Below are 17,892 nucleotides of genomic sequence, written 5' to 3' on the forward strand. Positions count from 1 at the left end.
TTTATTATCATGGTACCCCCACATTTTTCATCTACTTTAGTACACTCCAGCCTCAAAAAGTTAACCCTCCTGAGGCCACCAGCCTTCTTGAAACTGGTCTGTTCAGTCCCTGTAGCTGAAACCTGCCTGACATGCCACTCCAGCCTGGGCACATAGACACAGACTTGGCTGGTATCAAGCTCCAAGGGACAGTGGTTTTTGCATGAGGATGGAAGATCAATGGTGTGGAGGTGGCATTGGGTAAAATGAAGATGCTAACCCCTCTCCAAGGGACAAGTGCTGCGTGTTCCCACGAGTACCCTTGGCCTGCTCCAATCTCACCTCACTGGCTCGTAAGGACTGCTTAACTCAGTTCCGCCTGCAGTCTGTAAATTCCACAAAGAAAGGACCATGCCTGGCTTTTTGCTAACTGCTGTATCCTAAGCCAGTATATATGAATTATATTCATAATTGCCATGTAGGTGGGGGACCCCTGCTATCTGTAGAGGCTCTGGGAGCTGGTAGCCCTGGAACTCATGAGAACTGGAAGACCAGTCCAGCTCTGCATGAATGTGTGGGGAAGTGAATGGCCAGGGTCAGAATTCATGTTCTACTTAGCTGACTTGCTTTCTCGGAAGTGGGATCCTGCCCCACCCCCACACGTGCATCCCCTAGCTGGTCCCCTTGGGAAGACTGACCTTGACTGCTTACCTTGAAAATGACTCATCTGCTGAGCGATATACACACTCCGCTGTTTAGGGGTCATTGCCATAAGACCTGATCTCTGCTTCTCTTGCTAAACAGAAGATGAAAAAGACACATTAGATTACAGCTGCTGAGAAATGTTAGTCTTGGGATCACTGTGTGGGGACCTAGGACTCGGCTTTGGTGCAGCGAAAGCATGAGTGAACACACCAACACACGCTCACATGCATGTCCCGCCCTCCCCAGCAAAATTCCACAGGTAGAAAGAAAAGTAGGATTCTGCACCTGGGTTAAAAAACCAACTGCAACAGCATAGGATGGGGCAAGAGGCAGAGCTCAACAGCAAGTGCACAGAGAAAAAACTAAGGCAATTTGAATGTCTGTCTGCTCAGAATGGGTCAGCAGTGAGATGTGGTCACCAAAAGAACAAATGTAACATTAGGCTGCATTAATAGAAGCAGAGTATGTAGAAGGAGGGAGGTGACAGTCCTATGCTACTTTGTTTTGGCCAGACCATTCCCAGTGTGGACAGGAATCTGGCCATGCCAGTTTCAGGGAGACCCAGACAAACTGGCTGCATTCCAAGGATGCAGTGACTGGGGCAGAGCAGATTTGGGTCTATTTAGTGGTGGGCGTCCAAGGCTCTGCAAGGCTGTCATGGGGAAAGGACCGAGTTTGTCTGGGTGGTCCTGACATGAAGGCTGGATAATCAAATGGTCACATGGACACACTGTCTGAGTTCAAGAGTTGGCAGACAATGTCAAAGTCCCTTCCTTTTCCTGATTGGCTGTAGCATGGACAATTGGGAGGAGCTTCCTGTCTCCATTTCAAAGTTGGCTGAGTGGGTGGGGGAGGAGCCAGGCTCTTGGACCGCAGCGAAGCCTTGTGTTCCATCAAGTATCACAGTTGTACCCGGGTCAGAGCAGGGGCAGATGGGGGTTAGAGAATGTGACCCAAGAAAAAGCAGGGGGGTGGGCAGAAAAGTGCAAGGGATGTATGTGCAGAGGAAATCTTCCCAGGAGCATGAAAAACAGCAAATCAGTGTGGGATAGGCCCACAGGCAAAGGGGAAGAACACAGCTAGGAGAGGATCAGATGAACACCCCGAGGCAGGAAAAGGCACCAATCACTAAGCCTCTCAGCCAGCCAGGGTCAGGTGGTGACTGTGATCCACATCTGACCTCAGTCCAGGGCTCACCCTCTGCTCACCTGCTTCCATCTCTCCCCCTTTCTCCAGAAGCCTGTCTGCAAGTGCGTCAACCAATACCTTCTGACCTGTGTCCACCCCAGTTGACAGAAGTCTCAACTGTACAATATGAGCTGCCTACGTAGTGTCTGCTTTCCTAGCAAAGGGCTCCCCAGGGCAGCCCCTCTCTGCATTCAGTGGGACTGGCATGGGAGCAGGCGGGGCAGAGGGCTGGCGCTTGGGAGTGTGCCCGGCTCTCAGGCCTGGCAGCAGTTCCTGGCCTCAGCTCCTGGCAAGGCAGAGAGGACAAACACATGGCACCGGGAAGACTACACCAGCAGCGATTTCCCCAGCCTGGGCTTTGCTTTTCCATCCCACCCTTACCCTGCTTCCTGTCCTGGCTCTTGTCTCCTCCCACAGCAAGGGTTGCTGGGACATGGGTGGAGGGGGCTGCTTCTCAGCTGACCCATGGTTCTTCCTGCTAAAGAACCGGTGGGGCGGGGTTGGGTACATTTACTTTTGCAAGTGCTCACTGTCCAGAGCACTTCACACCCATTATTTCCTGTCATCTCAGAAAAAAATGCTGCATGGGTACACAAAGGCGCATAAGGGTCACATGACTGCCAAGTCATGGCCTCCAGATCTGCTTGAGATGCTCAGGGTGGTAGGCATTTCTGAAGGCAGTCCTTCACTTATGTTCTCATTGCTTCTTAGATCAGCCTGAGAACATTGGAATAGAGCCAGAGTCCCCAGCTTACTGATGTGACATTGGAGGCTCAAAGAAGGTAAATGACTAGACCAAAGAGACTTGGACAGGAAGTGCAATGCCTCCTAACTGCGGACCTAATCTCTATACCCACTGGTTGCTGCATCAATTTCGTCTAGTATCACAGTAATACAGGGGCTGGGACAGGGGCAGATGGAGGTTAGAGAATGTGACCCAAGAAAAAGCAGGGGAGGTCGGAAAAGTGTAAAGGGAAGGATGTGCAGAGGAAATCTGCCTAGGGGCATCGAAAACAAGGAAAGCCAGGGCTGGGCAGGATTCAGAGAGTGGAGGTCCCCAGTACCACCTGCCGGATGAGAGTGTGTTTCACACCAAGTCCAGGGTTATAGGGACAAAGGGGATACTGGTGAATCTTCATCCACAGAAGCGAGAATTCCAGTGCCTCCAGAGTTTAAGGAGAAAATCTGCTCAGCTGCATTGCTATAGATACTGCCAAGGTCAAACAGTGCCCTTGCCCAGCCAGCCATGCTGGCAGCAGCTCTGCAGGAACCCTGTGCCTATGGGGACCCCCCAGCAAATTAGGGGTTCAGAAATATTGCCATTCCTCTTCTCCCTGGTAGAGGGGGCCAGGGCAGTCTCTCCAGCCCTCCCAAGGAGGCTACTTCCTTGTTTTGCAGATGGAGGTTCCAATCCTTTGTTCTGAATCAATGTGCTTCAAAGATAAGCCACAAGAAAACAGTTGTTGCCTTTTGACACTGACAATTAGAATCGTTGGAAAATGGAGAAAACAGGAAATGACAAATGGTTTCAATGACCAGGAGGAAATGGTGGCTGAAAATTGCTGCTTAGTGACAGGACACTCACATTCTGCCTTCTTGTGAAGGATGGCCCAGGTCGTGTGACTTTTTATAAGCAAAGTTATGGAGACAGTCATCAAAGGACTCAATTTTCTAAGGATACAATTGTCATACGCTTGATCCTATTGTTCCAGGGACATTGATAGTGGGCCCTGTGTGCCTCTCCCATGTTGGCCACCCTGGTGGGCTGGAGCCAGCAGGAAGTCTCAGAGTACTAAGGCCACCTCCTTCCTCTGTCTCACCTCCTCTCAGCCTCACTTAGCCAACTCACAGACAGGTTCAGGAAGCTTCACATTGATGCTCAGGAAGCTGTACAGCCCCACCAGTCTCTGGGGGCTCATCGAAGGGCTAATGCCTTAAATTCTGTGCCAAGCAGGAGCAGAAGGCAAAAGGCCAGGCCTACCCAAATCCTGCAGCTGCCTGCTGGCACCACTGAAGCCAGCACAGGGCATGCCAACAGACTAGGCTGGGCACTGTACCAGCTTCACCCAGCAGCCACCACATGCTCATGTCTCCTGCGCACCCCAATACAATCACCTGGATGCTTCCCCGATCATGGCAGAGGGAAAGGAATCTCATTAACAATTCAACCACTTAATCAGAAAAAGGAACTCTCCAACTGGGGGAAGGCGAGGACAGCGGGATCACACAAAAACAGATGCCCACAAAGGGTTCCTGGGTTTTGTTCCTATTCAGGTTGAAGTCACTCACACCACGATCCCCGAGAGGAAAGCATTCTGACTCAGAAAACAGAGTGAGGGAGAAAGGGGGAGAAAGAGGGAGAAAATCAGGAGAACAGGAGGGACAGAGAGAAGGGGGAGAAGAAAAAAGGGGAGAGGGAAGAGAGGGGGAAGATTATTTCCCCCTCACAGGGGAATTCCCACCTCATCTGCCTTGTGCCAGCCTGCCGCGCAGGGAAGGTACGCGGCTGTGTGTCCCATAGGTTAATGAGCTCTAGCGTGGGTTTGTTTATTACTCCACAAGGAAAGGCACCTTCTTTTGTAGATTATGGAAGTGAGAACTGGCAACAACTCTTGCCCTTGGGACTTTTCCTTTGACATGACAGGAGGATGGCATACTGCATGAGAACTTCCACATCACTGACATCTGATTTCTGAGGGCTACCATGCCCCTATGGGTGGGCACTCCTGAGACCCATGGGCTCTGGCCAGACAGGATCCACAGACAGACCCAACTTAGACACAGCTGCCAGAAGCCCAGTTCGAGGTAGTATGGGTGCTCTTAGGCAAAAAATTCTTTCCAAGCATCTTTTGGAAACTGGGGGCTTCATATAATGAATAGTAGGCAAGTTTACTAGGCTCCTCTTAACTCAGAGCCTATGACACAATTTCTCCAGAACACAGGGAGTGATGGCTACCTATCAGATCACTTCTTCTCCCTGTGTATTGCTGGACCATGATTTGGGGTGGAACTTGCTTAATATCTGCCCTTGTGTGTGGCCTTGGCTGAAGGCCTTCCTCTGCCAGAGTGTCACCAGAAGGACATAGGACTCAATGACTCTGGGGTCCCTGAAGCTAACTGTGCAAAGATTTGATGGACTTACAGGGCAGCCCACTCAGTCCCTCTACCAGTCATCTGACTAACCTTATCATGTGTGTGCTATGGGCCAGGCTCTGCTTCCAGCACAGGGTTGTCACTATGCACCTCTGCTCTTATGGGGCTTACAATAGACAGGCTGACAGGATGCAAGTCAATCAGTCAAAGAGGATCGTGCTCTACAGAGACACAGGCAGAACCTTGGGTGAGGCATGGGAGCCTGTGGGGGAATGAGAACCTGACACACCATTCTCTATGTAGGCAAAACCCGGAGCAGCATTGGACTGCTGGGGTCTTTCCCTGTGCCTTTGGACAGTGGTGCGGGAGGTGGAGCCCTGCCCCACAGGAAGAGTGCTGCCCTTGGGCTCCAACTAGTTGGAAGCTGTCATCAGGGGCGTCACAAAATAAATACTATCAAAAGCGAATGGTTGAGCTCCATGTAGGTCATCTTTATACTCTCTCCTCGACTTACAACTGTGTAAACCATTCTGACTCCTCCTCCATCTTGGTGGTTTTGAGGCTGCCTGGTCCTGGCAGGGCTTGGTTCAAATGCTGGGATGATCCTTGGGCAGAGGAAACGAAATCTTTCTTATTCCTGTCTCGCTCAGACTCACAGACTGTAGTGACAAGTGCTGAGGGAGGTCCCCCTGCCCAGAGTGTCCAAATTCTAAAGTTCCTGGAGAAAGTGTTGGGGACACACGTCTTCCTTGCCCTCTGCTACTTGGGCAGAGAGATAATGAGGTGGGGTAAAGGAATTCTCCAGGCAAGCTAGCTGGGATCCTCTCATTTGTGGCTTCTGAGGCCAGGGCAGGGCAGGACAGAGCAGGGTGCAAATGGTGACATATCGAGTGGACGACATCTCCATTCTTCTTTGCTCATTTTGTTTCCCTGGCAGCTTTGGGCTGGACGATATTCTTCTGGTTTCGTTTGATGAGTGAACAGCTGAGGAGTACTGTGACTCTGAGGGAGGGAGAAATCAATAGCCCTTGAATGGAAAGCACTGCTTGTTCTGCCAGGCCAGGGCGAGCAGGAGAAAGAGAACGAGGCTGTATGTACCAAAGACGCATTGCCATTAAAGGCCAGAATCCCAGGAGGCCCTTTTGGCTTGATGGCCATCTTCTGATTACTATCACTTAGAAAATGCTCGCGTCTCCAGCTCTCTCTGCAGATAGGGCAGACATCCTGTGCACACGGATATTTCATGCACTGGAACAACAACTCCACCATCCCAATGAAATTCTCTGTGAAGGCTGGTATGCATCATCTTGCTCTCAGTTAATGCAACTCTTTGGGGCACACAAGCCATTCTTTCTAGACAATCGAATCTACAGGTTGATTCAAACTCTCAACCATCTTGGACAGGCTTGGCTTGGATGCCTTCTCCTTGCCCTCTTGGACTACCAGTCCTTCAGCGGGGTTAGAGAATACCACGCGGTGCAGAATGCTGGCAGGAGAGGTGGTTCCTGAGCTCCTGCTCAGTATCAAACAGGTAGGGGACTTGGAGGTACAGAAGCACAGCCCCTGCTCCCCTTGGGCTCCCAGTCTGGTAGCAGGGACGGGCAGGCAGGGAAGGAAATGGGATGCCAGAAGGTGTCCAGCAGGGGGAGAGAGAAACTGCACCCTGGGCATTCCCCCACTCATTTCCCTGGAGGTGAGGCCGATATACCTGGAGAATTCTGCTTGCTTGGGTTAGAGAAAAAGGAGGGCCAGAAAGTACTAGAAATCCCTCAGAGGCACACAGAGCTTTATGGGTTGCCTTCAGAGCTGTCACCTCCTGTGTTCCTCCCAAATAACCCTGTGAGGCAGGCGGGCAGGCTGAGCAGGGTGCTGTGGCCCAGTTGACAGATGAGGAAAGCGAGGCTTGGGGAGAAGTGACTTACCTGCGGCGTCGCAGCTAGGCAGTAGTGGAGCGGGCACCTGCCTCCAGGCCTTCGGATCCCAGCCGCCCCAGGGCGCTGCCTCTGAGGTGCTGTACGAGGAGGTGACTCTGGCCAGCTCATGAGCAAAGGAGCTGCCGGGCAGGAAGGACTCATTCCCCAGGGCCTGGCAGGATGGGGGCTGTCGCCCGAGGCTGACCTGAGGGGACCTGGCTTCCCCAAGCTTGCAGGCTTTGTCTACATGGGTCTACAACAACCGATTGAACAATCCATCAGCTGCTTGGCCACGAAAAGTTTCTGACTGATTTTGTCACTGCCCTGACCTCCTAGGTGGGTGGTTTGGGTGTTGTGGTTATACACACCAACTGGTTTGGGGAAAGAAAACCAAATAGCTTTGTGGTCTTAGCTTGTCTTGGGTCACAGACTCCTTTGAGGATCAGTCAAAGGCTATGGTCTTTCGACAGAAAATGTCCCTGTAGTGTCTTCCCCCTTCTCAGAGCATCATATTTTACATATAATTTTAGGGGTTTTTGGACCACTTAATGCCCATCCATGGAGTTTGAGCAATTACTATTTTGTGGAAAGCTGGAATAAAGCTAAGTCAGATACCTGGTTCATGGACCAAATCCCATCCCTCCCCACCTGCTCCACCCCACCCACCCTGACAACAGAGCACACAACTCCACTGGTTTGTAGTTCTGTGTGGGCAGACACGCTGCGGGGTCTGAAAAACCAAATGGTGAGTGCGAAACCAGTCAAGTGTACATCTCCCAACAGCCAAATCCTGAACTTGACCGTGCCAGGGCCTTGAGGTTTCAGGATTGAGTGGACAGGAACTCCCTTTCCATCAAGCTTCAGAAGGGAGGCATGACAACAGCATTGAATATATGACCCAATTTCTTCAGCTGAGGCAATTAACATAACCTAACACTTTTGATATCTATGCCAGTAAGAGCTTCAAAACTCAAGATGAGTAGACGTTCGAGACTTGACACCCTGATGAGCACACCAAGTGTTTAGCAGTAGTGGTGTCCAAAAAGACCAGGCCAAAGCCTGCATGATGAGAACATGCTGTTTTTACATGAAGCATCATCTTCATTCTGCTACTTTTAATACTGAGCTGTGAGTGATCAACTGGGTCCAAGAAAAGCCCAGTGGAAAAGAAAACACTCACCTCCACATCTAAGCTATACACTTGGATTCCATTCAATTCCCTGCAACGAACACATATGAGGCACCTACTATGGGCAAGTATTTCTAATGGATGATAGTCAGTAGATATTTGGATGTATTATTTGAAAAAAAAAAGCAATAAAAATTGCAACTGCCATGAAATTTACTAAGCATTTGCTCTACTTTAGGTACTAACACAAGTGCTTGAAATATTTGGTCTTATTCAATTCTTATAAACAGCTGTCTCTAAAGTAGGGACTAATTACAGTCCTTACTTTACAGATGAAGGCATTGAGGCCCAGAGAAGTTAACTATGTTGCCCAAAGTCACACAGCTAGCTAGCAGCAGAACAGGATGCAGACCCAGGTTTGCATCAGTCCAAGACCCACACATATGTGTTCAGGCACTACCATGGAATATGGAAAACAAATTTTGAAATAGAGAAATTGTTATAATGTGCCATTAGGAAAAACACAGGCACAGAGTTACAAGCGAGGCTCCAGACAAATACTTAAGAGCAAGTTATAAATATTTAAAAATAAGCATAAGAAGATACCCTAACCACCTGAAGAGTTTATAGATGACACGCACTCCTCCAAAAACAAATGAATAAACAAAAAACAAAACCAAAAACCTACCCAAAGCCAAAGATAAAATTAAAAAGAACATGAAATATTCTTAGCAAGTGAACTCAATGTACTCGTGAAAGAGATTTCTTTGCTATTCTGATGGTGTTAGTACCAACCAGAGAATTCAGTTCCCTTCCCCATGGGGTGATTCATTAGCACAGAGCTGGGCTCACTGGCCATCTGCAGCTTTGTTTCATCAAGCTCCAATTTGTCCTTGGAGCAAGGTCATCTGGGTGGGATAAGTGCAGAAATGTGGCTTTCTACAATTCACAATCCTTTATTCCTGCACTTGTAGTTCTTGATGATTTCAAACAATATTCTATAGCCACATTGGTTTTTAAAACCCCATTATACACATATTCTGATGACTTGCCTGCTCCATGATGACGTAAAAGCAACGGATGGGGCTTATTTGTAGAAAATAAAATCTTTTTAAGTGTTTGCTCAGGAATCCCTGGAAGCTTCATGTACTTGCAAGATATTAGTGATGGGTCAAGAAACATGACCCCCTATCAATATTAGCATACACTTGCAGTGCCTCAGTAGTTCATCAGGCAGAAATGTTCAGTGGCAGATGCCCCAACGGTGTGGGAACAATCAAGAGTGGGCCTGGAGCCACTAATTCAAGTAGCAGGATGGGAGCAGGCACTTTGCAGACCAATGCAATCCCCAGTTCTAAGAAAACGGAATAAAGAAAAGAAAGAGATAAGACCCTATGAGTATCTATCCCAAAGACAGAGATTGATTTACCGAAGTTAATTATGTTTGGAAACCTGTAGAAGTTACAATGTCCCTAACAACCTTTTATTTTGGTCACACACTTATAGGATGTGTGATAAGTAGTTTCCTTTCCTAATTAAAGACAGAAAACACGCCCATCAGCCACAAAGTTCTCACTTTGTCAGAGTCAAGATCAAATGACATTTCTTTTTTGATGGTAACTAGCTCAAATTCACTTGATAGGTAAGTGGCAGAGCTGGATGCAGAACCTGGGTCCGACTTTCAAAAAAGTCAGGCTTTTAGTCACAAATACTAAAGATGGTACTCCCTACCCTTGTCTCCCTTCCCAGTCTCACGTTCCCCCAGTGCCACCTTGCTGGGTACAGTAAGTACTGTTGATAGGCCCTAGGGTTCCAGAGAAGCCATATAAGTAACCAACACGTTCTAGAAACCAAGGAAGGGAGCGGCAGGATTTCCTTTGGAGACTTCCGGATTTAGACAGCAGATTTAATGCATGCATTTAAATCATTCCTTCTCAAAGCCCCAATAGAACTGCAGTAAAGGTTTATATTTTGCTTTGTTTTTAACAAAAGATCCCAGAGAGCAGAAGAGGAAAGAGTGCCATAATTTATGAAGCTATATGTACATACACTTAGCCAGGCATGGTGGCGTGTCCCTATAGTTCCAGCTACTTGGAAGACTGAGACAGGGGAATTGCTGAAGCCCAGGAGTTGAAGGCCATCCTGGGAAACACAGTGAGGACCCATCCCAAAAGAAAAAAAAGTCAATAGAGCAGGGTTTCCTGACTACACAGCCCCAAGGAATCTAAATCACAAGTGGACAGAACAGGAAGCTGAAAAGAAATTTGGTCTATATGGCAGATTCTTCATCAAGCTCAGAACCAGGAGCCTCATTATCTCTGGAAATGGAAGGTGAAGTGGAAAGGGGTGGTGGCCGATGTAATAGGGGTTAGTGAAAGCTGTTTAAGGAACAGGTAGATTTCCGAACCCCTCCTGACTCTGTGTCCCTGGGTAACTGCCTCTCCCCAACTCTGGCGGAGATCAGAGCTCCGATTTGACTTTTGCTGGTGAATTTTGCACTGTGCCTTTAAGCTTCCTGCTCCCTGGATCAGCTGATGTTCTGCATATGGGAGCTGAAGGAATTGAAGGCAGGCTGTGGCAAGCATGAAGGTAAAACCCAGAAAGTGGCCAAATCCCTCTGACCCTATTTCTTTTTCTTTTCTTTTCTTTCTTTGTTTTTTTTTTTTTTTTTTTTTTTTTTTTTTTGGGGGGGGGGGTCCTGGGGATTGAACCCAGGGCCTTGTGCTTGCAAGGCAAGTACTCTACCAACTGAGCTATATCCCCAGCCCCCCTATTTCTTTTGTATGTGTAGCACCGTGTCTATAACTCCGCCAGGCATCCCAATGGTGGTGAGCTCTGTACACTCCCAGGTTCAAGGTGCCTTTAGCTACTGACATCTCTAAGAGACAATGGGAATGGATGGTCAGAGGCAGCTCAGCTTTCCTTCTTCTAGAAGCCTTGTACCCCTAGCTTGTGTTTGTCACTCAGTTTTTTAAAAGAGTCCATTTATAAGCAATGAAGATATGTAGAAAATCAAGAGAATGATGATCTTAGAATGAAGATAGTGGCTATCTCCATGACAGGAGGCTGTGGCAGAGGGCCATACAGGGTCTACTTGGTGGCTGTCAACATTTTATTTTTCGACCTGATCAGTGCTAACTTGGGTCTTCACTTTTCACTTCTATGTTACACTATACATATGGACCTTCCACACTTTTCTATATCTGTTATATTTCCCAGTAATGGGGAAAGGCTATATACACAGATTAATACCAACAATGTGATATACATTTCTGTATAGAAAAAGTTAGTGAAATACTATATTCCAACATGTTCACAATAGCTATCCTTAGATTATTTATATATTCATCTTTATATATTTTATTACAATATGAGGTTTGTTTTCTGCATTTTTTTTCAAGTTGAGTACAAAAAGCACATATTAGTCTAGCAATCAGAAAGTCATAAAATGTAGTCTAAAAGGACAAGTTCCCTGTGTAAAACTGAAACTAATAAGGATCAAAACAAAATTGTGGGGACAAGCCATCAATGGAAGTCTATGCAGAATATAACTACCTAAAAGCATGTGGCAAAAGCATAAGGACTAAGATGAGCTCAAAGCTCCTCAGAGTCTAGGGTGTATTTGTAGAGTCAGCACTTGGAAATCAGTATAGGTTTTATCTCTTGACCTGGTAGATGGGTTATGTGGGTATTAGTTTTAGTATTATATGCTTTATCATTTCATCTGTATGTACAGTATGTACTCCAAAGCAGATCCCTTTAGAGAAAACCAGGAATCGTGATAGCAGAAAATATGATGCTATGTCAGAGAAGCAACCCAAGTTTAGATAAAAGCTTCATTCCTCTGGAAAAGGTTGCTTTGGAATTTTGGGCTCATTGACATGTTTTTCTGCTACAAATCATAGTTCTTTCCAGGACTGCTCCAGGCACAGGGAATTAGAGTGGGTGAAGGCTGCAATGCCTTGACTCAGTGTGCTCCCAGCAGATTTAGAGCATGCTGGGTGTCAGCTGTCTTGAGGTTTTGTCAGGAATACTTTCAGGGTTTAGGATTTGGGTCCTGTCTTCTCCCAGGTTTGTCCACATGGATATTCGAGTTGCTGTTTGGACCACAAACTACCCCAGGCTTTGCTGCTACTCCTCTCTGGTGGCCACCTGTGTACTCATCTTTCTTTCTACCTTTATGGGGAGGAATATTGCCTGCTCTCCTGCCAATGGAAGCCTCACCTGCCTGTTCCATGGAACCCATCTGTCTCACTGGGGCCAGCTCCTCTCCTTACCACCCTAACACTTTTATGACTTGGGCAGGGATCACTTGCTCAAGTCTTCATTCTCTGTGGATGAATCGGAGGTCCCAGGTTTGCTCCAGATCACCATACAAGTCAAAGAGAGAGTGCCAGAGAGTCTGAAAGAACTAGTGCCACTGTTTGGCAGGGAATCAGTCTCTGGGCATGGAGCCCTGGAGTGCCACCCCATCTGAGAAACACTGGCTGCTTTGAATACCCCATTTGCTATGTGGTGCTACAGTATGGATCTGGAATGTTCCCCCAAGGCCCATGTAGTAAAGTCTTGGTCCTCAGCTTGGTGTCATTGGGAGGTGGTGAAACCTTTAAGAGGTGAGGTCTAGTGGGAAGTTTTAGTCATTGGGATGCCTCTTGCTTCTTCTCACATTTTACAGTCAGCCATGTGGTGAAAGGGCCTTGTCTTACCACACAGAGTCACCATGAGTGTACTGTACTGCCAAGGCTGAAAGCAGTGGGCACAATCAGTCTCTACCTGAAACTTCCCAAACTGTGAACCAAAGTAAACATCTGCATACAAGCTGATTTATGGCAGGTATTTGTTACAGTAATGGAAAGCTGACTAACACAGTGGGACACGGAGGCCCTTGACTGCCATATCATAGGAGATTACAATTTAGCATTCCTCGTTATTAGTCCAGGACACCTTGTTTTGACCCATTTATCACAAAGGCGTCCACTTTCCATGGTCAGAAACTTAGTGAGGGAGAAAAGAAGGGCAGAGTTAGAATATGCAGCTTTGATACACAGCCCAGTAAAATGGGTTATAAAATAAGAGTAGAGAAATGCCATGAGTAAGATGAGAAGAAAGTGTTCAAATGGAGCTGGCCTCTTTTAACTTCTCATTGAGAGTAAATAAATGGGGATATGCCTCACTTCTGAGTTCAACAGGCAGGCTGGTGGTGGGAAAGCCATTGTACCCCCACCTTCACTCCCAGGGTTGTGATCCAGCAAATGGCCCATAGCTTATGTGCTTCACTCTAGAGTGAACCTCTTCAGACTGGATTTTGGAAGAGAGCCCAGAAGCTTTTGGAGGATCACATTAGTAACAGGGGAGCAGGATGGGTGAGGTGAAGGATCCCTAATGGTGAATCACATAGAGGCATGGTAGCTCAGTTACAGGCCTCCTTCTCTTTGGCTCCAGTCCAAAGACTCTGGGAGTTCTTTTGGGGCAGAGAGAATCAGTCATACTGTCCCCAACTTTCCTCAACAGTGAGAGCAGTGCAGTCTCAGGAAGCTGATCATTCATAATGCAACATCCCAAATCATGACAGGAGAGACTCCTTTGGGGTTTAGTAAGTCCCCTGTGATGTACATCCAGAGGAAGACAGACTCAGTAGACCTTCAGCAAAGTTCTATCTGAGATGTCCAGGTCTCAGTTCCAAAAGGGAACTCTGGGTCTTGGACCTGCTGCATCTCTCTCCCTTTTAATCTCCAGTCTGTCTGTTTCCTCTGTCTTGTCCCATCAGGAGCCAGGAGCTCTCACTGGGCCAGGTTCTGCAAGACCAAGCCAGGTTCTCCCGGAGTGAAGAACAGCCTTGTTCTTCCTCTCATCTCCCCACTGTCTTCTACCTTCCTTCCATTTGACTGCTGGTTTCCCTAGTGTTGCTTGCTTATGGTACTTTGGTCCTGGCACAGATACTCTAGTAATTAGCAAATCTAAATGATCACTTAGCCAGGATTATCTCAAGGTGAATAGCCTAGGCCCTGAGATTTGTCACACATTGGTATAGGGGGCTATTCCTCAGAGAAGTTGCAGGACACTCCCATCTACTTTCAGGGAAAAAAAAAAAACATCTACTCAGTTGGGCAGTAGGTAGTCTGAGAACTATTACAACCATGTGAAACCTGTGATGATGTCAGTGAAAGGAGCAGTGAAGGGCACTAGAAAATGCTAGATGGAGAGGCAGGAAACCTGGGGTCTAGGCTTAGCTCTTCAACATACTTGATAGCTGTGCAACCTCAAGCAAGTAGCATTACCACTCTAAGCCTCAGTATCCACATGCAGAAAGTAGAGACAACAAGACAGCCATTGTGAGGACAGCATGGAATGACAAAAATAAAGCCCTCGGTACAGTATGGGGCTCAGTATAGTGCACATATTTTGCAAGGGCTGGTTCCACCCCTGTACTCATTAGTATGCTGGCCTGGAGTCAGGTGACCTGAGCTGTATTCTGGGATTTGTCATTAGCTGTGCAAACTTGAAAAAAAGTCTCTTTTACATTCCTATTGAGAATAGCATGTGTTTTTTGTCTTTTAATATGGTGAAATACATTGATTTATTTTTCAAAGGTTGAACCAGCCTTGCATTCCTGGGTTAAATCCCACTAGAGGTCATGGCATTTAATTATGTTTATATGTTGCTAGATTCAGTTTGTTAGTATTTTGTTGAGAAATTTTCCAACTGTGTTCATAAGAAATATTGGTTTATTTTTCCCTTTCAGAACCAGTTTCCCTAGCTAGAAAACATCCAAAGTCTCTTTCAGTATTTCATGTTCTCTAATTCTGTGACACTAAGACAACTGATAATTAGTGGATCTGCGGCTCCAAACAGACAAAAATTTGACTCTCTATTGAGGAATTAAGAGAACAAATATTCAGTTCAGTTATATTTCAAATAGCTTTAGTCTCTCCAGTCTCTCTCCCCTTTAAGGTCTGCAAAACTTTAAATGCTTAGGATGGAAACTAAAGCCTATCAGTCAATTATTTTTAAACTTCTAAGTGTATATAGTTTTGCTTCTTAGACAAGGGATTAGAGGGGCAGGGATGCAAGGGTGGTTCATCAGAAATCAATAAACATAATACATCACATCGATAGACTTAAAGACAAGAAACATATAATTATCTCAACAGATGCAGAAAAAGCATTTGACAAAATTCAGCACCTCTTCATATTCAAAACCCTAGAAAAACTAGGGATAGTAGGAACATACCTCAACATTATAAAAGCTATCTATGCTACGACAAAGGCCAACATCATACTAAATGGAGAAAAATTAAAAGCATTCCTTCTAAAAAACTGAAACAAGACAAGGATGCAATCTTTCATCACTTCTATTCAATATTATCCTTGAAACTCTAGACAGAGCAATCAGACAGACTGAAGAAATTAAAGGGATATTAATAGAAAAAGAAGAACTCAAACTATTGCTATTTGTCAATGACATGATTCCATATTTAGAAGATTCAAAAAGTTCCACCAGAAAACTTCTATAACTAATAAAGAAATTCAGCAAAGTAGCAGAATATAAAATTAATATCCATAAATCAAATGCACTTCTATACATAAGCAATGAATCCACTGCAAGAGAAATTAGGAAAACTACCCCATCTACAATAGCCTCAAAAAAAAAAAAAAAAACTTGGGAAACAATCTAAAAGAAGAGGTGAAAGACCTCTATGATGAAAACTATAGAATGCTAAAGAAAGAAACTGAAGAAGACCTTAGAAGATGAAAAGATCTCCCGTGCTCTTGGATGGGCAGAATTAATATTGTCAAAATGGTCATACTACCAAGTGTTATACAGATTTAATACAATTCCTATTAAAGTCCCAATTACATTCCTTATAAAACTAGAGAAAGCAATTATAAAATGCATTTGGAAAAATAAGAGACCCAGAATAGCCAAAGCAATTATTAGCAAAAGGAAAGAAGCAGGAGGCATTATAGTACCAGACCTTGAACTATACTACAGAGTCATAGTAACAAAAACAGCATGGTATTGGCAACAAAATAGATATGTCTAACAATGGTACAAAATAGGAGACACAGAGACAAACCCACATAAATATGGTTATTTTTGTCTAACAAAGGTGCCAAAAATATACATTGGAGGAAAGATAGCCTGTTCAACAAATGGTGCTGGGAAAACTGGAAATTCATATGTAACAAAATGAAATTAAACCTCTATCTCTCACCATGCAAAAAAATCAACTCAAAGTGGATCAAAGACTTAAGCACTAGAACAGTCTCTGCACCTAACAGAAGGAAAAGGAGGCCCAAATCTTCATCTTGTCGGCTTAGGATCTGACTTCCTTAACATGACTCCTAAAGTGCAAGAAGTAAAATCAAGAATCAATAAATGGAATGGATTCAAACTTAAAAGCTTCTTCTCAGCAAGGGAAACAATCAATAATGTGAAGACAGAGCCTACAGAATGGGAAAAATCTTTACTACATGAACCTCAGATACAGCACTAACCTCCAGGAAATATAAAGAACACAAAATCCTTAACACCAAAAAAAAAAAAAAAAAAAACAATAATCCAATCAATAAATAGGCTAAGGAACTGAACAGACACTTCACTGAATACAGAATACATTTGATCAACAAACATATGAAAAAATGTTCATCATCTCTTGCAATTAGAGAAATGCAAATCAAAACTAATATTTCATCTCGCTCTAGTCAGAATGGCTATTATCAAGAATGCAAGCAATAATAAGTGTTGGTGAGGATGTGGGGAAAGAGGTACACTCATACATTGCTGGTGGGAATGCAGATTGGTGCATACTATGGAAAGTAGTATGGAGATTCCTAAGAAAACTTGGAATGGACCCACCATTTGACCCAGCTATCCCACTCCTTGGTTTATATACCCAAAGGACTTAAAATCAGCATACTACATTGACACAGCCCATCAATGTTTATAGCAGCTCAGTTCACGATAGCAAAACTGGAACCAACCTAGATGCCCTTCAACAAATGAATGGATAAAGAAAATATGGTACATATACACAATGAAATATTATTAAGCCTTAAAGAATGAAATTATGGTCTTTGCAGGTAAATGGATGGAAGTAGAGACTATTATGCTAAGTGAAATAAGCCAATCCCCCCACAACAAAGGCTGAATATTTTCTCTGATAAGTGGATGCTGATCTATAGTGAGGGGGTAGGGAAGAATGAAGGAACTTTGCATTATGCAGAAGAGAGTGAGAGGAAGGTTGGAGTGGTGAGAATGGGAAGGATGGTAGAATGAGGCAAACATTATTACCCTATGATTACACTACTGTGGTGACTCAGCATCATGTACAGCCAGAGGAATGAGAAGTTATGCTCCATTTGTGTACAATGTTTCAAAATGCATTCTACTGTCATGTACAGCCAATTAGAACAAATAAAAAAATTCTGAAAGTGGAAAACAAAAAAATAAATAAATAAAATAAAAACAAGGGGAAGGGGAAAAACCAACAATCTAAATGCTTAGTGGAAAAACAACAAAGAAGTTCAGTCTACCTACACACCAGTCAAGCCAGTTTTGGCTTTGCTTTTCTAAAGTGGTTAGTCTAATTCTACATCCTACCTCTATTTCTGTAGCTGACTACTGCCTTCCAGGGACTCAGGGAATGCTCTTCCCAGCCACAACTACCGAAGATAGAATGTGGTAACCATGCCAAATAGGCTCAGATCTCCTGCTTATGGGTGACTTTGGTTCAAGGACCCTCCACTGGCTTGTCTGAACTTTTCTGGAAATGTGCTGCTGTTTGAAATCCTTCTTACCCAATCCTGCTTCTGTTCCCCAATCATCACAGATTACCTGCACTGTGACCTAAGGCTCTCCCCATCTTCTCTCCCCACCTTCAC

The 17,892-nt window shown here is 45.2% G+C and overlaps 1 protein-coding gene across 4 annotated transcripts in view; it reads right to left on the reverse strand.

Moving 5' to 3' along the window:
* MAMLD1 (mastermind like domain containing 1) overlaps positions 1-17,892 on the reverse strand; it is a 111,415-nt gene that overhangs the window by 2,267 nt on the left and 91,256 nt on the right. For 3 of the 4 annotated variants that reach the window (XM_079124292.1, XM_079124293.1, XM_079124291.1), the window contains one exon: positions 691-775. In XM_079124292.1, the coding sequence (XP_078980418.1) occupies positions 691-775 (85 nt within the window). Of the gene's footprint in view, positions 1-690; positions 776-6,887; positions 7,132-17,892 lie in introns of all 4 variants that reach the window. The other variant, XM_079124294.1, reaches the window with a different exon arrangement.

The sequence above is a fragment of the Sciurus vulgaris genome, assembly GCF_902686455.1.
Source record: "Sciurus vulgaris genome assembly, chromosome: X".
Classification (NCBI taxonomy): Eukaryota; Metazoa; Chordata; class Mammalia; order Rodentia; family Sciuridae; genus Sciurus; species Sciurus vulgaris.